The following is a 26,225-nucleotide window of genomic DNA, read 5'->3' on the forward strand; positions in this document are numbered from 1 at the left end:
CCTTTCGCAGCAATGCAGGCTGCTATTCTCCCATGGAGACGATCGTAGAGATGCTGGATGTAGTCCTGTGGAACGGCTTGCCATGCCATTTCCACCTGGCGCCTCAGTTGGACCAGCGTTCTTGCTGGACGTGCAGACCGCGTGAGACGACGCTTCATCCAGTCCCAAACATGCTCAATGGGGGACAGATCCGGAGATCTTGCTGGCCAGGGTAGTTGACTTACACCTTCTAGAGCACATTGGGTGGCACGGGATACATGCGGACGTGCATTGTCCTGTTGGAACAGCAAGTTCCCTTGCCGGTCTAGGAATGGTAGAACGATGGGTTCGATGACGGTTTGGATGTACCGTGCACTATTCAGTGTCCCCTCGACGATCACCAGTGGTGTACGGCCAGTGTAGGAGATCGCTCCCCACACCATGATGCCGGGTGTTGGCCCTGTGTGCCTCGGTCGTATGCAGTCCTGATTGTGGCGCTCACCTGCACGGCGCCAAACACGCATACGACCATCATTGGCACCAAGGCAGAAGCGACTCTCATCGCTGAAGACGACACGTCTCCATTCGTCCCTCCATTCACGCCTGTCGCGACACCACTGGAGGCGGGCTGCACGATGTTGGGGCGTGAGCGGAAGACGGCCTAACGGTGTGCGGGACCGTAGCCCAGCTTCATGGAGACGGTTGCGAATGGTCCTCGCCGATACCCCAGGAGCAACAGTGTCCCTAATTTGCTGGGAAGTGGCGGTGCGGTCCCCTACGGCACTGCGTAGGATCCTATGGTCTTGGCGTGCATCCGTGCGTCGCTGCGGTCCGGTCCCAGGTCGACGGGCACGTGCACCTTCCGCCGACCACTGGCGACAACATCGATGTACTGTGGAGACCTCACGCCCCACGTGTTGAGCAATTCGGCGGTACGTCCACCCGGCCTCCCGCATGCCCACTATACGCCCTCGCTCAAAGTCCGTCAACTGCACATACGGTTCACGTCCACGCTGTCGCGGCATGCTACCAGTGTTAAAGACTGCGATGGAGCTCCGTATGCCACGGCAAACTGGCTGACACTGACGGCGGCGGTGCACAAATGCTGCGCAGCTAGCGCCATTCGACGGCCAACACCGCGGTTCCTGGTGTGTCCGCTGTGCCGTGCGTGTGATCATTGCTTGTACAGCCCTCTCGCAGTGTCCGGAGCAAGTATGGTGGGTCTAACACAGCGGTGTCAATGTGTTCTTTTTTCCATTTCCAGGAGTGTACAAGTGTGTCCCACTTCAAACTTTCTATGAGATTTCTAACGCTCTAGCGATGGCTAAATGTACCAGTCACGAATCTTGCCACTCTTCTTTGGACCTTCTCAATCTCTTGAAAGAGACCCAACTGGTAAGGGTCAAATACAGACGAATAATATTCTAAGACTGGACGAACTAACGTAATGTAAGGTCCAGAATGAGATTTTCACTCTGCAGCGGAGTGTGCGCTGATATGAAACTTCCTGGCAGATTAAAACTGTGTGCCCGACCGAGACTCGAACTCGGGACCTTTGCCTTTCGCTGGCAAGTGCTCTACCCTCTGAGCTACCGAAGCACGACTCACACCCGGTCCTCACAGCTTTACTTCTGCCAGAATCTCGCCTCCTACCTTCCAAACTTTACAGAAGCTCTCCTGCGAACCTTGCAGAACTAGCACTCCTGAAAGAAAGGATATTGCGGAGACATGGCTTAGCCACAGCCTGGGGGATTCTCATTCTGGAAACATCCCTCAGGGTGAGGCTAAGTCATGTCTCCGCAATATCCTTTCTCTCAGGAGTGCTAGTTCTGCAAGGTTCGCAGGAGAGCTTCTGTAAAGTTTGGAAGATAGGAGGCGAGATTCTGGCAGAAGTAAAGCTGTGAGGACCGGGCGTGAGTCGTGCTTCGGTACTTCAGATGGTAGAGCACTTGCCCGCGAAAGGCAAAGGTCCCGAGTTCGAGTCTCGGTCGGGCACACAGTTTTAATCAGCGAGGAAGTTTCGTAATGTAAGGTATTTTCTTTGTTCAAGGACTGCACCGCTTCAGGATTCTACCAATAAACCGCAATCTAGAGTTCACCTTGACCGTTACTGGTGTAATCTGATTATTCCATTTGAGATCATTTAGAATAGTCACAGCCAGATAATTGACGGATGTTACAGCTTCCAAAGACTGGGCATTTACAGGGTGTTTCAAAAATGACCGGTATATTTGAAACGGCAATAAAAACTGAACGAGCAGCGATAGAATTACACCGTTTGTTGCAATATGCTTGGGACAACAGTACATTTTCAGGCAGACAAACTTTCGAAATTACAGTAGTTACAATTTTCAACAACAGATGGCGCTGCAAGTGATGTGAAAGATATAGAAGACAACGCAGTCTGTGGGTGCGCCATTCTGTACGTCGTCTTTCTGCTGTAAGCGTGTGCTGTTCACAACGTGCAAGTGTGCTGTAGACAACATGGTTTATTCCTTAGAACAGAGGATTTTTCTGGTGTCGGAATTCCACCGCCTAGAACACAGTGTTGTTGCAACAAGACGAAGTTTTCAACGGAGGTTTAATGTAACCAAAGGACCGAAAAGCGATACAATAAAGGATCTGTTTGAAAAATTTCAACGGACTGGGAACGTGACGGATGAACGTGCTGGAAAGGTAGGGCGACCGCGTACGGCAACCACAGAGGGCAACGCGCAGCTAGTGCAGCAGGTGATCCAACAGCGGCCTCGGGTTTCCGTTCGCCGTGTTGCAGCTGCGGTCCAAATGACGCCAACGTCCACGTATCGTTTCATGCGCCAGAGTTTACACCTCTATCCATACAAAATTCTAACGCGCCAACCCCTCAGCGCCGCTACCATTGCTGCACGAGAGACATTCGCTAACGATATAGTTCACAGGATTGATGACGGCGATATGCATGTGGGCAGCATTTGGTTTGCTGACGAAGCTTATTTTTACCTGGACGGCTTCGTCAATAAACAGAACTGGCGCATATTGGGAACCGAAAAGCCCCATGTTGCAGTCCCATCGTCCCTGCATCCTCAAAAAGTACTGGTCTGGGCCGCCATTTCTTCCAAAGGACATTGGCCCATTTTTCAGATCCGAAACGATTACTGCATCACGCTATTTGGACATTCTTCGTGAATTTGTGGCGGTACAAACTACCTTAGACGACATTGCGAACACCTCGTGGTTTATGCAAGATGGTGCACGGCCACATCGCACGGCCGACGTCTTTAATTTCCTGAATGAATATTTCGATGATCGTGCGATTGCTTTGGGATATACGAAACATACAGGAGGCGGCGTGGAATGGCCTCCCTATTCGCCAGACATGAACCCCTGTGACTTCTTTCTGTGGGGAAACTTGAAAGACCAGGTGTTTCGCCAGAATCCAGAAACAATTGAACAGCTGAAGCAGTACATCTCATCTGCATGTGAAGCCATTCCGCCAGACACGTTGTCAAAGGTTTCGGGTAATTTCATTCAGAGACTACGCCATATTATTGCTACGCATGATGGATATGTGGAAAATATCGTACTATAGAGTTTCCCAGACCGCAGCGCCATCTGTTGTTGAAAATTGTAACTACTGTAATTTCGAAAGTTTGTCTGCCTGAAAATGTACTGTTGTCCCAAGCATATTGCAAGAAACGGTGTATTTCTATCGCTGCTCGTTTAGTTTTTATTGTCGTTTCAAATATACCGGTCATTTTTGAAACACCCTGTATTTTGTGCCGGCTGGAGTCGCCGAGCGGTTCTAGGAGCTACAGTCGGAATGAATATTTGAAAAGAATAATAACTCAATATATCTTCATAATTTCGCGCACCTTACACTCTTTGTGATATTCTTTGTAATAAAATTGAAAAATTCGGTCGATTTTGAGAAAAAGAAAGTACACGAGCAGGATTCGATCACGGTACCTCCAGCGCAGTAGCAGTGAACCTTTACCGCTGCCCTACGCTGACGTGCTCCGAATATATGTAATGTTACTCGGACGAGTATACAAAGCGCGCAATGAACTCCGAAATCGATTTTCTCAAAAACCAGGGCCCGTCGCTAAAAAAACCGGATAGCCAGGTACTCAGGGTAAGAGCCTCTACAACATAATTGAAGCGCATCAGAATCCGTGATTTACAGTATGGAGGGTCCCCTTGTGACCTGTCATGGGACAGCGATACGGACATATACAGATGGCGGTAGTACCGCGTACACCAGATATAAAAGGGCAGTTCATTGGCGGAGATGTCATTTGTAATCAGGTGAGTCATGTGAAAAGGTGTCCGACGTAATTATGGCCGCTCGAAGGTAATTAACAGACTCTGAATGCGGAATGGTAGTTGGAGATAGAAGCATGGGACATTCCATTTCGGAAACTGCTGCGAAATTCAATATCCAGAGATACACAGTGTCAAGAGTGTGCAGAGAATACCAAATTTCAGTAATTACCTCTCGCCACGGGCAACACAGTGACTGACGGCCTCCACTTAACGTCTACATCGACATCTACATTCATACTCCGAAAGCCACCTGACGGTGTGTGGCGGAGGCTACCTTGAGTACCTCTATCTGTTCTCCGTTCTATTCCAGTCTCGTCTTGTTCGGGGAAAGAAAGATTGTCGGTATGCCCCTGTGTGGTCTGTAATCTCTCTGATTTTATCCTCATGGTCTCTTCGCGAGATATACGTAGAAGGGAGCAATGTACTGCTTGACTTCTCGGTGAAGGAATGTTCTCGAAACTTCAACGAAAGCCCGTACCTAGCTACTGAGCGTCTCTCTTGCAGAGTCTTCCACTGGAGTTTATCTATCATCTCCGTAACGCTTTCGCGATTACTAAATGATCCTATAACGAAGCGCGCTGCTCTCCGTTGGATCTTCTCTATCTCTTCTATCAACCCTATCTGGTACGGATCCCACACCGGTGAGCAGCATTCGAGCAATGGGCGAACAAGTGTACTGTAACCTACTTCCATTGTTTTCGGACTGCATTTCCTTAGGATTCTTCCAATTAATCTGTCTGGCATCTACGTTACCGACGATTAATTTTATATGTTCATTCCATTTTAAATCGCTTCTAATGCCTATTCCCAGATAATATATGGAATTAACTATTTCCAGTTGCTGACCTATATTGTAGCAAAATGATAAAGGATCTTTCTTTCTATGTATTCGCAGCACATTACAGTTGTCTACATTGAGATCCAATTGCCATTCCCTGCACCATGCATCAATTCGTTGCAGATCCTCCAGCATTTCAGTACAATTTCCAATGTTACAACCTCTCGATATACTACAGCATCATCCGCAAAAAGCCTCAGTGAACTTGTGAATAGCAACGGTCCTACGACACTCCCCTGCGGCACACTTGAAATCACTCTTACTTCGGAAGACTTCTCTCCATTGAGAATGACATGCTGCATTCTGTTATCTAGGAACTCTTCAATCCAATCACACAATTGGTCTGATACTCCATATGCTCTTACTTTGTGTATTAAAGGACTGTGGGCAGCCGGCCGGAGTGGCCGAGCGGTTCTAGGCGCGTCAGTTTGGAACCGCCCGACCTCTACGGTCGCAGGTTCGAATCCTGCCTCGGGCATGGATGTGTGTGATGTCCTTAGGTTAGTTAGGTTTAAGTAGTTCTAAGTTCTAGGGGACTGATGACCTCAGAAGTTAAGTCCCATAGTGCTCAGAGCCATTTGAACCATTTGAATTTGACTGTGGGGAACTGTATCAAAGCAGCGGCGTTTGCGTAGAGTTGTCAGTGATAACAGAGAAGGACATAACCACATAATTCAATGTACGGCTTAAGACAGTGCTGCCAAGTCTGGCGTCAGTGGACTATGGCAGCAGGCGACAGAAGCGAGTGCCTCTGCTAACAGCACATGGCCTACAGCGCCTCTCTTGCGCTCGTGACCATATCGGTTGGACCCTACTGGAATACTGTGGACTGCTCAGATGATCCCGATTTCAGCTGGTAAAATCTGATGGTAGGGTTCGATTGTGGCGCAGACCTCAAGAAGCCGACGACCCAAGTTGTCAACAAGACACTGTGCCAGCTTGTGGTGGCTCCATAATGGCGTGGGTTGTGTTTACATTGGACAAATCCGTCATTGACTAGAAATGGTTATGTTCGCCTGCTTGGAATCCATCTGCAGCTATTCGTTACTAACTTTTCCCAAACAACAATGGAACTTTTATAGATGACAATGAGCCAGGGCCACAATTGATTGCGATTTGATTGAAAAACATCCTGGACAGTTCGAGCGAATGATTTGTCCACCCACATCACGCGACATGAATATCAGCGAATTTTAATTTTAATAACCAACAGCCTCAGTTGCACCGTTTACCTAGAATTTACCTAGGTTTCAGTGGTGATAACCCAACCTTCTTCAGAATAAATGTAACTACCAATTGTCCATAGTGGACATCGGTCAAGCTAAAATGACAAATCCATAAATTATACTCGGACTGTAAAAACTTATCTGAAACTGCCTCGGCCCCACCTCGCGACCGCGATGCGTCAGCCACGAGTGCTGTACTGGAACTGCAGTTACTTTTATTCTGAAAAAGGTTAGCTTATCCCGACTGAAACTTAGGTAAATTCTAGGTAAATGGTGCAACTGAGGCTGTAGGTTATTAAAAGTAAATGGTTCAAATGGCTCTGAGCACTATGGGACTTAACTTATGAGGTCATCAGTCCCCTATGACTTAGAACTACTTAAACGTAACTAACCTAAGGACATCACACACATCCATGCCCGAGGCAGGATTGGAACCTGCGACCGTAGCGGTCGCGCGGTTCCAGACTGTAGCGCCTAGAACCGCTCGGCCACTCCGGCCGGCTTGGAGGGTTAGACCCATCTTTACTACGTATGAAGATTTATTGTGGAGCACGTTCTGTTGTGGTTGTTGCGTTTAAAGGGTTATTCAAAAAACCGTTTACAAACTGTCATGGCACATTGGGCATATAACAAGGATCAGTAATCACATAGGACGCAAAGACAAACGAAAAGACGCCACGAAATTTTCAGTTACTCGCAACAAATTAGTGAAGTTATTTACACATACAGTCACCATTCCAACTGGAGAAACTCTTCGTCAACCAGTAGGTTATCAGACCAGTAACTGTCTCGCAACTAGTCTGAAAAAACTATGCCGAAGTAATAGTTACATCTACATCTACATACATACTCCGCAATCCACCAAACGGTGCGTGGCGGAGGATACCTCGTACCACAACTAACATCTTCTCTCCCTGTTCCACTCCCAAACAGAACTAGGGAAAAATGACTGCCTATATGCTTCTGTACGACCTCTAATCTGTCTTATCTTTGTGGTCTTTCCGTGAAATATAAGTTGGCGGCGGTAAAATTGTACTGCAGTCAGCCTCAAATGCTGGTTCTCTAAATTTCCTCAGTAGCGATTCACGAAAAGAACGCCTCCTTTCCTCCAGAGACTCCCACTCGAGTTCCTGCAGCATTTTCGTAACACTCGCGTGATGATCAAACCTACCAGTAACAAATCTAGCAGCCCGCCTCTGAATTGCTTCTATGTCCTCCCTCAATCCGACCTGATAGGGATCCCAAACTCTCGAGCAGTACTCAAGAACAGGCCGTATTAGTGTTTTATAAGCGGTCTCCTTTACAGATGAACCACATCTTCCCAAAATTCTACCAGTGAACCGACGACGACTATCCGCCTTCCCCACAACTGCCATTACATGCTTGTCCCACTTCATATCGCTCTGAAATGTTGACTGTGTCAAGCGCTACACTACTAATGGCTTATTCAAACATTACGGGATTCTTTTTCCTATTCATTTGCATTAATTTACATTTATCTATATTTAGAGTTAGCTGCCATTTTTTACACCAATCGCAAATCCTGTCCAAGTCATCTTGTATCCTCCTACAGTCACTCAACGACGATACCTTCCCGTACACCACAACATCATCAGCAAACAGCCGCACATTGCTATCCACCCTATCCAAAAGATCATATATGTAGATAGAAAACAACAGCGGACCTACCACACTTCCCTGGGGCGATCCAGATGATACCTTCACCTCCAATGAACACTCACCATCGAGGACAACGTACTGGATTCTATTACTTAAGAAGTCTTCGAGCCACTCACATATTTGGGAACCAATCCCATATGCTCGTACCTTAGTTAGGAGTCTGCAGTGGGGCACCGAGTTAAACGGTTTCCGGAAGTCAAGGAATATGGCATCCGTCTGATACCCTTCATCCGTTCGCAAGATATCATGTGAAAAAGGGCGAGTTGCGTTTCGCAGGAGCGATGCTTTCTAAGGCCGTGCTGATGCATTGACACCAACTTCTCTGTCTCAAGGAAATTCATTATATTCGAACTGAGAATATGTTCAAGAATCCCGCAACAAACCGATGTTAAGGATATTGGTCTGTAATTTTGAGGATCATATATAGGCGTCACCTGCGCTTTTTTCCAGTCGCTCGGGACTTTACGTTGGGCAAGAGATTCGCGATAAGGAGCCAATGCAGTAGAGTACTCTTTGTAAAACCGAATTGGAATCCCATCAGGACCTGGCGATTTATTTATTTTCCACGCATTCAGCTGCTTCACAACCCCAGGGATGTCTATCACTATGTCCTCCATACGGGAATCTGTAGGAGACTCAGCCGGCCGGAGTGGCCGTGCGGTTCTGGGCGCTACAGTCTGGAACCGAGCGACCGCTACGGTCGCAGGTTCGAATCCTGCCTCGGGCATGGATGTGTGTGATGTCCTTAGGTTAGTTAGGTTTAATTGGTTCTAAGTTCTAGGCGACTGATGACCTCAGTAGTTAAGTCGCATAGTGCTCAGAGCCACTTGAACCATTTGTAGGAGACTCAAACGGCGGTATGTTTGCACGAGCCTCCTGCGTGAAAGATTTCTCAAATGCTAAATTTAAAATTTCAGCTTTCGTTTTGCTGTCTTCCGTTGCCAGGCCAAACTGATCAGTGAGTGAGTGGATGGAAGCCTTCAACCCGCTTACCGATGTTACGTAAGACCAGAATTTCCTTGGGTTTTCAGCAAGATCTTTTGCTAAGGTATGACGGTGGTAGTGGTTGTATGCTTCGCGCATCGCTCTTTTTACAGCAGCACGAATCTCTACTAACGTTTGTCTGTCCTCATTCTCCCGATCTTTCTTGTACCGCGAGTGCAACTGTCTTTGTCCGCAGCTCGTGGTCATGCGGTAGCGTTCTCGCTTCCCGCGCCCGGGTTCCCGGGTTCGATTCCCGGCGGGGTCAGGGATTTTCCCTGCCTCGTGATGACTGGGTGTTGTGTGCTGTCCTTAGGTTAGTTAGGTTTAAGTAGTTCTAAGTTCTAGAGGACTGATGCCCATAGATGTTAAGTCCCATAGAGCTCAGAGCCATTTGAACCATTTTGAGCAACTGTCTTTGCTTCCTGAGCATTCTCAGAATTGCGCTGTTAAACCACGGTGGGTCTTTTCCGTCTGTAACCCACTTTTTCGGCACATACTTGTCCAATGCGTGATATACAATGTGTTTAAAATTTGCCCATAATTCTCGCACGTCCATCGTACCAGAAGTAAATGAAGTCGATTCATTTACTAAGTGGGATGCTAACAACTGCTTATCTACTCTTTCAAGTAAGAATACTCTCTTAGCCATCTTGACCGACTTTTTAACTTTCGTAACCATAGTCGTAATGACAACAAATGTGTTCCCCGACGGGGACCCGAACCCGGGATCTCCTGCTTACATAGCAGACATTCTATCCATCTTAGCCATCGAGTGCACAGTATGCAGGTGGACGTGAACAGGCGACTATAAGTTTAGAATGCACGACGATTACCATTAGACACGGTCTCTCACACATTACCAAAAGAAAAGTTTTCTAAATAGTCGCAAAAGCCATCCAGGGTGCTATATGACGTTACAGTTATTTAGTCTCATGCTAAAAATGGACGCCCATTACAGGAGATGCTCAAAGTTTTTTCCAAGTCCATCGAGACATCGATGCTGCACTCAACAGGGCATCCTCTCAAAGATACCTGGTGTGCCTCGAAGATATCATACTGCCGCAGCAATGCTGACTACTAGGTCCTCTGGCGATGTAGCTTGTGTTTCATACACAGGGCCGACAGGAGAAAGTCCATTGGGGACTGATCAGATGATCGTGGTGGCCATGCGACTGGCCCTACACGACCAGTCCATTTCCAGGGAGAGGCTGCCTGCAGATATGCCCTAGCCTGTCTGCTGAAATGCGAGGGGGCTCCGTCATGCTGAAATCGAATGTGGTGACGAACAGGTTTGGGAACACCATTCGGCATGTCCGGCAGAACTCTCGCAGGAATATGAGATGTGTGAAACCATCAAGTTAGGCCGGGAGAATGTACGGCCCAACTAAACCCCGCCGACGATGCCAGCCCACACATTAATGGTAAATTTGCGTTGTGAGACACAGAACGTGTAGCAGCCCACGTACGCAGGTTGTGAACATTCATCACACCATCGAGTGAGAACGCAACCTCATCGGTGAAGAGGACACTCAATGTGAAGCTTAGGTCTGCAGCAAATTCCCGCAGAAATCACCGCTCAGATTAGGTTAGGTTACATTCAGTAGACCCAAAAAATGAGATGATTCTCGTGGGTGTGCAACATGTCAGAAAATACGAGGGTTGTCCAGAAAGTAAGTTCCGATCGGTCGCGAAATGGTCACCACAGTGAAAACCCGATGAAGCTTTGCACAGATGTGTTGGGTAGTGTCTCTAGTATGACCGTCGGTCGCATCAAGATGCTCTTTTCAGTTGAGAGCGTACCGTGTGTGAGTAAAGGAGTAAAGGCGCCTAGAACAACGATGTCTCCCGCCAAGTAGGAGGGCCTGCTGAGAGGCTTCGCCTTAATGAATGCAACCCACCTAACACAACTGCCGCGCACTTCCTTATTCATGGCGATTCTCAGCCGCAGTCTGCAGGGGCAGTGAAGACGCTCCTGCAGCCATTTCGATGGGAAGTGTTCGATCACCCACAACACAGCCCTAATTGGCTCGTCCTGAGTATCATCTCTGTTCACATGAAGCGCTGGATACGAAGACAACAGGTGGGCCCAGGCTACGTGCTATAGACCAGCGTAGAGAATTATCGGAAAGCACAGGTGGCTGCCTCCTATGACGATGGAAATTTGGTATTACGCTCCGTCAAATGTCTAAATCGGAGCGGCGACTATGTAGAGAAGTATCTGGAAAGTGTAGCTAACTCTTGCAAATAAAATGTTTTTGATTTTCACTGTGTTTTCCAGTTAGCGACCGATCTGAACTTACTTTCTGGACAGCCCTCGTATAACATAAAAATATAAAACATTTGAATATAATACTTACTACCCAGATCATTTGTCAGGAGAGTGTCAAATTACGTGAATACAATACAGTAAATCTGAACAGCTAATATTTATGCGCTGTGAGAGTGAAACATTTTTATACACTATTAATAAATTTATCATACACAAAATACCTAATCTTGACTGTCGTGGCAAAGTGCTGCCAAAACTGAAATCATTTTTACTTAAGCTGGCGTAACAGACTCTGTTAAGTTATTCATGTTTAGAGCAGAAGGAGTTGCCTATCAAAAAGTCTTTCGAACGCTGTTTAAACCGTGCTTTATCTGAAACCAAGTTTTTAATGGTTGCTAGCAATTCATCGAATGGAATATAATTGAACTGTGCATTCATGAAGAGACAAAAGGACTATGGGAAGATGCAACACATGTGCAGGAATGCTGTCTGTGAATCTTTACATTGATGGTTAACGGATTGGGTACCTAACTAGGATTCCAAACACAATCTGAAACCGCGACTGGGCCGTCATCCATGAGCTCAATCATAGGGAATCAAGGAAGTCATGCAGAGAAGCCACGACATATTCGCCATTGATACCGCACTCTAATAGAATACCGATTATCAATTTTCTATTTTTAATTAAGGGTCACTAATTTATTAATTGTATCATGATTTCGTTCAATATAAATGATCTCTTAGGTTTTGTGATTTTTATTTTAAATTTTTTATACTGGCATTCATAGAAGTTGTATGCTACCTAACCAGACTAAGGACTGTATTGTATATTATTTGAATTTTTAATGGATTTCAAGTATGAGTCTGATTTTATATGTAGTATATCAGTATATGTTTTTAATCATAGACGCTCGTTAGCCAAAGGGAAATTTAATTTTTAACTAAAGACAATTCATACCGCAGTTTTAATCTTTATATTGGCAACTATGTACTCTAGCTAAAGTGCCCTCTGTTGGCACTAGGTTTTTGTTTAAATATCTGACGCGATCTGTATGTTATCAGCACGTACCATGCACTTAGATGTGGAATTGACGATGATTTATGTCAGAATATTTTAACGGTGTGTATGACTGCCATACATGGCTATAAATATTATATTTTATATTTCATGTATCACTAAGACTTGTACAATATTTATATTTACAACAGATCTGAAAATGGCTGCAAGCCTTAAACCGGTGATAAAGTGTGAAGAAATTAATGTGATCAAGACGGACTTGTGAAAATAAAAGTGCTGAAAATCAAATGATCATGGACTCATATACAGACTTCGTGTCTTCAATTGACAATCTGAAAAAGCTTTGATGCTATCGTTCTCATACTACGATGCCATGTTCCACTGAATTTATGCAAACTTTCCTTGTTAAGAGATGACCATTTGCCATTGTTTACAATAAATTACGTGTTGTCAGTGTTGTTTTTTGTATACACTGTGTGTAGTAAATCAGTGCTGCTGCTTGCATCATATCCCACTATAGTATATTGTTTTTGAGTGTAAATCAATGATTCGTGACAAAGTGGCAATGAAAATGGTTTTTCTGTTACAAATACGAGTAATGTACCATCACTTGAGTCGTATTGTAAAAGGTCAAGGTGAAAACGCGCAGCCATTTGTAAACATCATCGGACAATTAGCGAATCGCCTGACCTTCATTAGTGGCTGAGGCAGGACCCACTGAGAGAGATGGCACAGCAGTCAAAACACCGGACAGGTCTTCTGAAGGAGTGAGCTTCATGCTCTGTCATACTCATTACCTCTTCTGATGCTTCTATGAAACCACTTCAGACGAATTAACATGTGTTCTTAACAACAAAACCACAACTTGATTTCATCAACATTCGCGTTCGATATATCTCGGTGTCAGCTCTAATGACCATGATGTCCTCAGGGTAGTGAAATAATGATCTTCTTTTCTTCTAATACGACAGTAGGTTCAGTCCTTAGATGACACAGATCATGCAGAAACATTTCCTGTACCTCCCCTGACCCAGTTCCAGCAGACGATTTGCTGGTTATGTATAATTCCGTGCAGTAGTGTCAAACTGCGCAGTTCATAAATTTTTTAATAATATGATTATCGGTATCTGACCCTTTGTTAATGGAAGCTAGATCAGTAAACAGCGAAATCATTTAGTTAGTTAGTTACAAGGTCCATATATCATATGCAGGATTCTTTTATCGAAATGATGTTGAACCAGTCAGTTTACAACATTTGTATACATGATTACCGATGAGTTGCCCCAACAATGATTCCATAAGACACATGCAAAATGTGTCAGGAAGTTGATACTTTCTTTCCAGAATTAGCAAATATACGAAGAGCAAAGGTAGCTGAACTTAATTGTCTGAGAAGCTCAGTAATATTCTTCTCCCAGTTCAAGTTTTCATCAATATGTACATCCAAAAATTTGAAGCATTCTACCCTGTTTACTGACTCCTGATCATGTGCTACATCAGTTGTTGGTACAACTAATTGTTGTACAGAACTGAATGTAGAGTGTTTTTTCGAAACTTAGGAAGAGTCCATTTTCAGAGAACCACCTAGTAATTCTTCATAAAATATAATTAACAATCTCTTCCATTGCTTCCTCTCTAATGGGATATAGTATAACACCAGTAATGTCAGCAAAAAGTCCAATTTTGCCTAGTGAATGATAAGTGTAAGTTCATCCACATATATAATGAATAAGGGTGGACCCATGATTGAACCCTGTGGGACTCCCTTTGTAATTTTTTTTTCCTCCACTCACTAAAATTTTCTACCTTTCCGACATTGTCTGAATTATTCAGCACTACATTCTCCATTCTGTTTTTTAAGTATAGTTCATGGTTCAAGGTCCCAGTTGCAGGCTGCCAATCAAAAAGCTTCCAGGAGAAACAAAAATTTGAGTTTCAATATTTCTCACAATTTCGGATAGAATTTAAAAATGTAAAATACTTTCATAATCTACTCATTAAGAGGTACAATCTTATGTTAAATATTTAACACAGCAAGACAACTACTACAGTTAGAAGGCCGGCTGGCATGGCCAAGCAGTTCTAGGCGCTTCATCTGGAACCGAGTGACCGCTACGGTCGCAGGTTCGAATCCTGCCTCGGGCATGGATGTATGTGGTGTCCTTAGCTTAGTTCGATTTAAGTAGCTCTAGGTTCTAGGGGACTGATGACCTCAGATGTTAAGTCCCACAGTGCACAGAGCCATTTGAACCATTTGCACAGTTAGAAACTGTATATGTGACGAGGCAGTGTAGCCCATAGTGTGCAAAGTTCCCGTACTATATTCATCCAGTATTTGAGAATGAAAGCACTTAGCGATTTCCAACAAACTTTACATATAATTTCAAATCTTCTTTTGTCGTCGGCAACACCCAAAATGATGAAAGGAAGAAAGCTTATCGCATACTATATTTTCGCTTGTCATGCTGTAAAATGTAAGCACCAAGCATAACGTTTTATTTATTACTTCTAAGATACTAAGTCTATTGGTAATACATTTTGCAGACAATGTCCACGTGTATTACTGGCCACGGCTGCAAAATTATGTCATTTTACGATACGTATTTCAAGAGATATGACGCCGTAAAAATTGAGATGCGTGAAAAAGTAGCTATTGCTTACAACGAATCGCAAATTACGCATCTAGTGCTCGCTGCTGAGGGAAAATGCCGACTTCCAACAAATTTTACACGTAGTTTGAAACCTTTTCTAAATTAACCTCGCTTATTTTCTTAACAACAAATGTTTAACACATTAACCCTTGCGTGCGGTAATAGAGGTTTGAAGCTGTTTTACACACGAAAGGTCGATTCTCTAATGAATCAGGTTCGGGATTGGGGGTTTACTGGTACTACTCTAGTAAGAAATTCACTTGGCATGCAGGCACAAAACCGTATGAAATCGATCTAATTAACTTGTCTCTGTGTTCCTCTTTTAAAGCAAATAAATAGGAACTTAGATAACAACATTATATTTATAAATTTAAGACGAAATTCTCAAATATAATTCCAGTCAGTATCGAAAAAATTGGGAAAACAGTAAAGTCGTATAGCATGACTGGCTGGGAGACCCCAAAGGGCAGGTTCAGCTGTCTGATCAGAATGATCGTCCATATCCTTCACATAGGCTGTCAGCTTTCCTTCGTGAAGTGTGACATTTGTTTGTGAAGGGCATCTGCATGAGCGTCTTATTTATTTTGTTTCACATTCAACTTAATGTACTCACCTCTGACACCGTAAACCGCATAAAAAAAGACTGAGCAGGTGAGTGTGTCTACAGTGGCCACAAGGTATATTACCCTTATGTCACTAAGATTTTTGGTAATTATCGGAGCCCCACACGCATATTGAATACATCTGTGTGCCTTATGTCAGTATATATATCCTTTCCTCCTCTCACCTGATGAATGAAAAGCATGAATTACATTGTACAAGGTAAATTTCAGTATCTAGATCTGTGGGAGTGAAAGTAGTCTGCTACTGTGGCAGGATAGCCAACCCAATAAAGCACGTACCAGGTAGCAAAGAGGTTTCTGTTCACCTTGGACGAAGCTCTTGTACAGGTTGACACATGGAGGTAAAAATAAGAGGAGTTGTCATGACGTCACAAACTTGAAGCCGACCCAAGAGAAGGTCCGCCATGTTAGCTACCCCAAAACATTCGCTTCTGGTGGTTTGATTCCGTGTAGTCGTGAAGTGTTTTGATAAAAAATGCCGGGCTTGCGTCGCTCACGGGTGTACTAATCGTTCTGATTGTAGTCTAAAGTTTAAACAAATCACATTTCATTCGTAAGTGGACTTATTTAAGCGCTGTTTTCTTATATATACTTGAAATTCTGATGCACTGTAAAGTTTTACAGTATGGTTTTATTTCTGTGATTTAACTTTAGATGTCTATCAATCCAAGGCGAAGAGCTGTCTGGAAGTGAGCATTACACTTGGTTTTCACTGTGTGGTTATTCTGAAGTAACTGAAAAGTCCTGGCAAGAAATATCCTGGAAATGGGGACCAATGTTTTAAAATGCAATAATTTAATATAAAACTAATGTAACTACATGTAGTTAATTAAATCTTCAGTAAAATGTGTGGAACACCTGTTACAGTGGTTAAATTATAAGTACTTAAATGGTTACATATTTGTTAAAGCAAAGTTCCCTATCGAAGTCCAGGCTTAGATCATTACATTAATCACTGTGTTGTCGTATTACCCTGTAAATTTCTGTTCTTTGCCACGCTGAATGTCATTTGGTAGGTACAATTTAAAAAGAAAGCAGATGTGGAAATTGCAATGGGCCTGACAATCATAAATTCAGTTCTGTTCCTTCGTAATTTAACGTATTTTTCACTTTGTTGACATGACAGCTGGCTTGTTTATATCATCCCTGCATACATCTATGGGACACCAAAGGAAATAAGGTAAGTTTCTTGCAAACGTGAACATTTAAAATTTGCATTTGACTTGAAAATGCAACGAATACAAATCGGTGCCTCTAAACTATCAATCATTGTTTTTGGAGTTCTGGCTTTATCAATTATCGACACAAACACAATGAAAGTGAATAGAAATGGATTACAAAAGCACGCTTTTCATAGCACATACGTCTCTTCTCGGTTATTCTAATTGTATAAACAAAAAGGAATTACAGTACTGAGGCAAGAAGCGTAATATTTTTACGTATTACTGTATCGAATACGCATTTAAGACCAGAAAAACGTTTGAAGTTGCGTTCCTTATGCTGTGTTGTTCACTAAAACCGAGTAACATTTACTATATAAAACAAATATCACGTGCACACGACATAAATAACGAACAAGAAGCAATTGTAAACACTCGTCTGCTAATGTTTTGGGGGATCCAAGATGGCGGCAGGCCCCGCACACTGCCTTCAAAACAACGTACAGCGCAAGTCTGTAGCGCCATCTCCCCTTATTCTACCTGCATGGGTTGACACCACACAACAGGGAGCTCTCTGGGCACTTCCGGAAGAACGGAACGCGTGGGTTCCAAAAGGCTGCGCTAGGCAGTGTTCCGGGAAACGCGAGACGGGTAACACCGAGTAAGTGTGAGTGTCTCTATTCATAGTTAACTCATTACCTTATTTTTGTAGATTTCAGCTCCCATCAAAATTAACATCTTGCTCTCACCGCTCTTTGCTCGTTGAGAGGGATACGGAAATTTTCTTGTTAATTTCGGAACTTTATAAACAAATGCACTTAACCATTCATGCAAGGCATTGTTCTGCTCTCCCTCTGTTCAAACATGTGGACTCGTTATGTATCGTTTCAGTTCAGTCTGATTTAGTTCGTTGTTGACCTCACGAGTATGGTATAATTGAACAGATTTCTGAAAATTGGAAATTTGTGGCAAGGCCTTATGGGACCAAATTGCTGGGGTCATCGGTCCCTAAGCCTACCCACAACTTAATCTAACAAACTAACTTACGCTAAGGACAACACACAGGCGCCCTGGACCACGCTACCCCGCACGGCACAGGTTTCTGAAACTTCGCTAATTCCGATTTCAGTTCGTAGTCTAATTTCCACTTGTCTTCGTCATCTCAGCACGTGTTAAGTACGGATCTGAGAGGCTTAAGTTCGTAGATCGTGAGCCACGGTAATGTATCCTGTCCTATTTGGTCAGCTATTCTGAATATTACCACTCTTTTCATGCAGACTTTTTGTTAGTGACGACCACGTGTTCGTGGTTGGTTGTGAGAGTCGTCACATGCCGCAGTCACTAATTCTCGGGGTAAAACTTCCAACTTTGTTTCAGAATTTCTATATGGTGCAGCTATTAACAGTTTATTAGAATTATATTAATACCTGCAGCTGCTGGCGGGCGTTGATATACACTCCTGGAAATGGAAAAAAGAACACATTGACACCGGTGTGTCAGACCCACCATACTTGCTCCGGACACTGCGAGAGGGCTGTACAAGCAATGATCACACGCACGGCACAGCGGACACACCACGAAACCGCGGTGTTGGCCGTCGAATGGCGCTAGCTGCGCAGCATTTGTGCACCGCCGCCGTCAGTGTCAGCCAGTTTGCCGTGGCATACGGAGCTCCATCGCAGTCTTTAACACTGGTAGCATGCCGCGACAGCGTGGACGTGAACCGTATGTGCAGTTGACGGACTTTGAGCGAGGGCGTATAGTGGGCATGCGGGAGGCCGGGTGGACGTACCGCCGAATTGCTCAACACGTGGGGCGTGAGGTCTCCACAGTACATCGATGTTCTCGCCAGTGGTCGGCGGAAGGTGCACGTGCCCGTCGACCTGGGACCGGACCGCAGCGACGCACGGATGCACGCCAAGACCGTAGGATCCTACGCAGTGCCGTAGGGGACCGCACCGCCACTTCCCAGCAAATTAGGGACACTGTTGCTCCTGGGGTATCGGCGAGGACCATTCGCAACCGTCTCCATGAAGCTGGGCTACGGTCCCGCACACCGTTAGGCCATCTTCCGCTCACGCCCCAACATCGTGCAGCCCGCCTCCAGTGGTGTCGCGACAGGCGTGAATGGAGGGACGAATGGAGACGTGTCGTCTTCAGCGATGAGAGTCGCTTCTGCCTTGGTGCCAATGATGGTCGTATGCGTGTTTGGCGCCGTGCAGGTGAGCGCCACAATCAGGACTGCATACGACCGAGGCACACAGGGCCAACACCCGGCATCATGGTGTGGGGAGCGATCTCCTACACTGGCCGTACACCACTGGTGATCGTCGAGGGGACACTGAATAGTGCACGGTACATCCAAACCGTCATCGAACCCATCGTTCTACCATTCCTAGACCGGCAAGGGAACTTGCTGTTCCAACAGGACAATGCACGTCCGCATGTATCCCGTGCCACCCAACGTGCTCTAGAAGGTGTAAGTCAACTACCCTGGCCAGCAAGATCTCCGGATCTGTCCCCCATTGAGCATGTTTGGGACTGGATGAAGCGTCGTCTCACGCGGTCTGCACGTCCAGCACGAACGCTGGTCCAACTGAGGCGCCAGGTGGAAATGGCATGGCAAGCCGTTCCACAGGACTACATCCAGCATCTCTACGATCGTATCCATGGGAGAATAGCAGCCTGCATTGCTGCGAAAGGTGGATATACACTGTACTAGTGCCGACATTGTGCATGCTCTGTTGCCTGTGTCTATGTGCCTGTGGTTCTGTCAGTGTGATCATGTGATGTATCTGACCCCAGGAATGTGTCAATAAAGTTTCCCCTTCCTGGGACAATGAATTCACGGTGTTCTTATTTCAATTTCCAGGAGTGTATATCAACGGGGAGAGGTGAAAATGTATGCCCCGCCCGGAACTCGAACCCGGGATCTCCTGCTTACATGGCAGACGTTCTATCCATATGAGCCATCGAGGGCACCGAGGACAGTGCGACTGCAGGGACTATCTCGCGCACGCCTCCCACGAGACCCACATTCTCTCCTTGTATGTCCACACACTACATTCGTAGTGTCCCACGCCAACACACTCATTACTCGTGGAAGACATTCTTACCATGTCCCGTAAGAGTTCGGGGAATATGTGTGCATCCGCACAGTAGAAGTAGGTTATGGCCATATATACTTATATGGATATGGTGTCTGTTCTTGCGGACATGTCCGACAGTTTATTCTTATCGATGAATTCTTGGTGACTTGCTTCGTGCACTCAGGCCAAGGGAACGACCATTGGTCAACCACGTGCGTACTGGTGAAGTATTTCTTTATTCTTATATTTGTCCTGAATGTCTATTATATATGTATATGTGCTTTAATGTCGCCATTGAAAGATTCCTTTGACCCTTTGTGACGTCGGAGCCATTTGTTACGTTATATACAAAAAAAATTACCTATACATTTTATATATTTTTATTTTTAATTTATCAGCATAAATTTTTCTTTTGTTAGAGCATGATTCTTTCTCTCAGGGATATTATCTTTCTTATCACTTTTACTTACGTGCATAAGTAAATATGAAACGGGTTCTTGAAGGGCCGCTGTTATTCACGTACTACCTTTAGATTTTGGACGTGATGACTAAAATATAGTTGCCGTTAACTGAATTGAATGTAATTTTGTTAATTTCTATTTATTGATTGCAAAGGAAGGCACGAGAGAATTTCGATTGTTGCCGTGGAGCGGCCAAGATAAAACTTACTGAACTCATGGAATCTGTATAATTTAAAAGTGAACTTTAACGTAAATTAATTATCTGTTGCAATTTAAAAAGGTTCTTTCAACGAAATCTCTCGCATTTACAGTTACTGTTATCACTGAAAAATAAATTAATACTTCGGCGCGTAATGGCCGACCAGAGGCTGCATCGGAAGATGAGCTTCTCGCAGCGCAAATTACTGAAAAAATGCTTATTAAAAATAATTAGCCACTGCGGGCATTTGCGGTGACAACTATTACAAGGAAATTCATTTTTTGGTAACAACAATAAGTTTATTATTGAATAATACAGAATAACTTACATAAAATATGTGTAGCCGCTCAATGGCTGCCTTCCGTATAGCGAAACAAAACAGTGTGTGTACCATAAAATACGTCCTTCCTCCTCGGCCGTACAATCGCGTCTCTTTAGATCCTTTATTTTCATAGACATTAAATAAAGATGCTACTCTTAAAGTATCGCTGCATATCAGTTGTTTCAAGAACATTAACTGTATCTTTTATACTAATAATATTCATTAAATACTTTAAATACGGTTTACAACCGCTAAAAATGTCAATATTTATGTGACGTACTGTCACACCTCACATAATTAATAATGAATGATAAATCGTGCTGAGGTCTCCAAGACGCAGTTGTAAATGTGATTTGGTAACTCAGCCGAGAGGGTTATGAAGAACAGCAACCATCACTCTTTTATTAGTTGTTAAGCTTATAATTTTGTTCAGCTGTCCTTGATAAACGTGGTATTTTTACCATAGCGCATGCTTACATATTCCCACTCAAACGCCCATTTTACGTCCTACTGATATCCGTTGTGCAACAGATAAATATGACCAAGTTATTTATTTAATATTTATTCAACTATGATAAACATGCAGATCAAATCACCGACAGATACCCTCCATTTGCTTACGTGTATCTCAGACATGTGGATGACTGCAATGAGTGCGTGTATAGTGCGGTGTCACGTTAGAGTTGCACGCAGATGAAGGAAGGAAGGGCTGAACCCATGTGCACATAGGCTACTCCTCTCGGATAGCGCAAAGGGGCGGCCGAACTTAAGGTCCCCATCCGACAGACAGATCATCATCAACGGGCTCACATGGCATTACTCCATCAGGCGCTGCAGAGAGGTTTGAAATTTAATCCAGGACATTGGCGTGAAGCTCGGTGATCAGGAACGTCACGCCGACACACCTCCTGTCCATTGCCGGAAGGGTAAAGGGAAAGTAGACAGTAGCACATGAGGTTCCGACACGGTCACCCATCCAAGTACCGGCCACGCACGGTGTCGCTTAACTTCGGTGACCTGAGGCGAACCGGTGTATTCAATGAGGCAAGGCCGCTGGTTGCAAATAGCAGAGCTTGTACCAGTTCGTTAAACCCCCTGGAGCAAATGAGAGGCAGCTCAGATTTATGATAAATGATGGAATTGCTGAAGTGTGCAGTCTGTTGAAGAACTCCAATCCCAGAAAAGTGACAGTGTCGCAGATATTTCACAGCCTTAAATGCAGGTTCTCAGTAGCCAGATGTACCTCTCTGCAGTGGAACTACAGGGTGTATCAAAAAGAAGTGTCAACAGAAGCGTCCGATTCCACCTGTCTGTTTTGACCTATGACGTAAGGGTGTTGTGGTGTGTGACGTCATTACGGCGCGCAGTTTGAATTGGTTGTGTTTGTAGATGTCGTCTTGTTGGGTTTGATGGCGCCCTCTATGAGTGTGTATGTGTGTGTGTGTGTGTGTGTGTGTGTGTGTGTGTGTGTGTGTGTGTATGTGTGTGTGTGTGATGGCCGACCTACTTTGCAGCGCCGAAATTTGTTGGTGGTAAGTAATTGTTTTTTTGGGTATATTTTTCTCGAGTTGTAATGTTTCATGTATTTATTGTGCATCTAATATGTGTTAATTTACGTAAGGATGTTTAACTTTTGAATTTTTGAGGCGTTGGTTCTGTTTTTCGTAGTTGTAGGTGTTGCTTTTTTCGTATCAGTACTTATGGTTCAGCTATATAGGTCAAGTAAACTGACCGATTACATTTTTCTTACAGTTTTATATGCAGGTATTGGCGTTTCGGTATCGTCAGCTGTGCTCAAGGAATTGTCTGATACGAATTTCCGTAGTTTTTGCTGTAAGCGTTGGTGTTTACCTATAGTCAAGAGAAGTGTCCGATTCCTGTAGATTTTGTAATTATTATTTTTTTTTTTTTGTTCGTCGTTTTGTGTGTTTTGGGAGCGTGTTTTTTCTGTTATATTTAGCTTGCGCCTTCCCCAAAAACCCCAATTTACCGCGGTTGTCTCGTTAGTTTGATTGTATTTTTGGAGGGAGATGTTATTGTCTTATTTATACGTATTTTCGTGTTTGTTGCCGTGTGTATGTAGTGACATCATAGTCGCTATATTGGAGACGCTTAGAATAGCCATTTCCGCCATATTGGAGACGTGATGGGTCAAAGCAGACGGGTGGAATCGGACACTTCCGTAATCCCAAAAAGAAGCATCCTATTTGGCACGTCTGTATTTCTGAAACTAATAAATATATACAACTAATTTTGTTTTTTGAAACTCAAAGTTTTTTTCATACCTTTCCATAGGTGTTCAATATGCCCCCCTTGAAATGCACGGCATGTGTCAATGCGGTATTCAGATTGTCCCCACACTGCAGCGAGCATCTCTTGAGCTATGCGATGTCTCAGTTCATTCATTGTTGTTGGTAACGGAGGCACATAAACGGAGTCTTTTATAAATCCACACACAAGAAATAATTACATACAGTCAGGTCCAGTGACCTCGGAGGCCAGAAATGTAAGGCTGATTCATTTGGTCCAGTGCGACCGATCCATCGTTCAGTAATCCTTTGATTTAAAAATTCCCGCGCTTCCAGATTCCAATGTGGTGGTGCCCCATCTTGTTGGTAAACGAAGTCGTTCGAATCAGTCTCCAACTGTGGGAAATGGAAGTTCTCAAGCATATCGAGATATGAGCTTCCTGTAACAGTGTTCTCGACAAATAAAAATGGACCGAACACCTTTTCCCGTGAAGCTGCAGATAATACATTAAATTTTCGAGAATCCCTCTCATTTTGTACAACTTCATGTGGTTGTGCCGTACGCCATATTCTCGCATTATGACGGTACGCCTTTCCATTTAAATGGAATGTTGCCTCGTTACTAAACTCTAAGCGTGGAAGAAAACTGTCATCCTACATCTTGCCAAGAAGGAAATTACAGAATTCAAATGGTTCAAATGGCTCTGAGCACTTTGAGACTTAACTTCTGAGGTCATCAGTCCCCTAGAACTAAGAACTACTTAAACCTAACTAACCTAAGGACATCACACACATCCATGCCCGAGGCAGGATTCGAACCTGCGACCGTAGCGGTCGTGCGGTTCCAGCCTGTAGCGCCTAGAACCGCTCGGCCACCCGAAGAGCTTTCAGTAGCTGAATTTTGTACGGTTTCATGCGTAAACGTCGACGCAACACACACCAGACGGACAGCGGGGCTATGTTGAGCTGTGCACGGCGAACAGATTTCTGCAGGCTCCTTGTGAAACTATGGCGGATGCATACGACGTCTGTGTCAGACACTCGGGGGCTGCCCGGCGATTTACCTTTACACAAACAACCTGTTTCTCGGAATCGTTCATACCATCGTCTAATGCTCTGTGCTTAGGGAGGTCCACACCATACCTAGTACGAAGGTCATGCTGAACAGTTATTACCTACCCGCACTGCGCAAAACGTAGAAAACAAAACGCTTTCTGTTGACCAGACACCATTTTTACTAGAACTGAAGTGGGCATACGCTGCAGCAACCTAGAGCGAACCACGTAAAACTCGAGAGTTTGCTGGCCAGAATGAGATTTTCACTCTGCAGCGGAGTGGGCGCTGATATGAAACTTCCTGTCAGATTAAAACTGTGTGCCGGACCGAGACTCGAAGTCGGGACTGCCTGCGCGGGCAATGTATGCATGAAAGCTTCTGTGAAGTTTTGAAGGTAGGAGACGAGGTATTGGCGGAATTAAAGGTGTGAGGACGGGTCGTGAGTCGTGCTTGGGTAGTTGAGTTGGTACAGCACTTGCCCGCGAAAGGCAAAGGTCCCGAGTTCGAGTCTCAGTCCGGCACACAGTTTTAATCTGCCAGGAAGATTCGAGAGTTTGATCTATCCAACAGTATGTTCTTCACGCATATATCTCAAATGACATTATAGATATGATTTCTTTAAATCGGTTGATTCTTTTTTATACACCCTGCGTAATTTTTGCGCGTCTTATTGTGTAGTTTTACAAATACATCCAGGCTGATATGTGATGTCATATCCCTATGTCTGTTGCAGCCCAGGTGCCGGAGATTCCGCGGGACTACCACTATGTACCGGGCTACGCCCTGGTCAGGCTACATCGCACTTTCAAGCCGTGGGCCGCAGCCAAGAAGGTCTGCGAGGAAGAGGGGGCGCAGCTTGCGGTACCTCCAGACCGCTACGCATACGACGGGCTGAAGCAGATCTTCTCCAAAGAGAAAGGGATATGGTACGCCTACGTCGGGATCTCAGATCAAGTCAGCGAAGGCGTATTCACTGGACTGGATGGTAACATGCCTACAATTCTTTTCTGTATATTTGACTTCTCTGGTCTTTACACACAAGACTCGTAAGATTCCCATTGCTTCAAATAACTGAAATTCTACTGAGTGTTGTGCGCGCCACTGCATATACACTACTGGCCATTAAAATTGCTACACCAAGAAGAAATAAAGATGATAAACGGGTATTCATTAGACAAATATATTATACTAGACCTGACATGTGATTGCATTTTCACGCAATTTGGGTGCATAGATCCTGAAAAATCAGTACCCAGAACAACCACCTCTGGCCGTAATAACGGCCTTGATACGCCTGGGCATTGAGTCAAACAGAGCTTGGATGGCGTGTACAGGTACAGCTGCCCATGCAGCTTCAACACGAAACCACAGTTCATCAAGAGTAGTGACTGGCGTATTGTGACGAGCCAGTTGCTCGGCCACCATTGACCAGACGTTTTCAGTTGGTGAGATATCTGGAGAATGTGCTGGCCAGGGCAGCAGTGGAACATTTTCTGTATCCAGAAAGGCCCGTGCGTTATCCTGTTGAAATGCAGGGTCACGCAGGGATCGAATGAAGGGTAGAGACACGGGTCGTAACACATCTGAAATGTAACGTCCACTGTTTAAAGTGACGTCAATGCGAACAAGAGGTGACCGAGACGTGTAACCAATGGCACCCTATACCATCACGCCGACGACGAATACACGCTTCCAATGTGCGTTCACCGCGATGTCGCTAAACACGGATGCGACCATCAGAACCTGAATTCATCCGAAAAAATGTTTTGCCATTCGTGCACCCAGGTTCGTCGTTGAGTACACCATCGCAGGCGCTCCTGTCTGTGATGCAGCGTCAAGGGTAACCGCAGCCATGGTCTCCGAGCTGATAGTCCATGCTGCTGCAAACGTCGTCGAACTGATCGTGCAGATGGTTGTCTTGCAAACGTCCCCGTCTGTTGACTGAGGGATCGAGACGTGGCTGCACGATCCGTTACAGCCATGCAGATAAGATGCCTGTCATCTCGACTGCTAGTGATACGAGGCCGTTGGGATCCAGCACAGCGTTCTGTATTACCCTCCTGAACTCACCGATTCCATATTCTGCTAACAGTCATTCGATCTCGACCAACGCTAGCAG

At 44.8% G+C, this 26,225-nt stretch overlaps 1 protein-coding gene across 1 annotated transcript in view; it reads left to right on the forward strand.

The window, feature by feature from the left end:
• LOC126425137 (C-type mannose receptor 2-like) overlaps positions 1 to 26,225 on the forward strand; it is a 105,193-nt gene that overhangs the window by 60,703 nt on the left and 18,265 nt on the right. Inside the window, exon 4 of the mRNA XM_050088080.1 lies at positions 24,840 to 25,091. Within this exon, the coding sequence (XP_049944037.1) occupies positions 24,840 to 25,091 (252 nt within the window). The remainder of the gene's footprint in view (positions 1 to 24,839; positions 25,092 to 26,225) is intronic.

This window comes from Schistocerca serialis, chromosome 10 (genome assembly GCF_023864345.2).
Source record: "Schistocerca serialis cubense isolate TAMUIC-IGC-003099 chromosome 10, iqSchSeri2.2, whole genome shotgun sequence".
Classification (NCBI taxonomy): Eukaryota; Metazoa; Arthropoda; class Insecta; order Orthoptera; family Acrididae; genus Schistocerca; species Schistocerca serialis.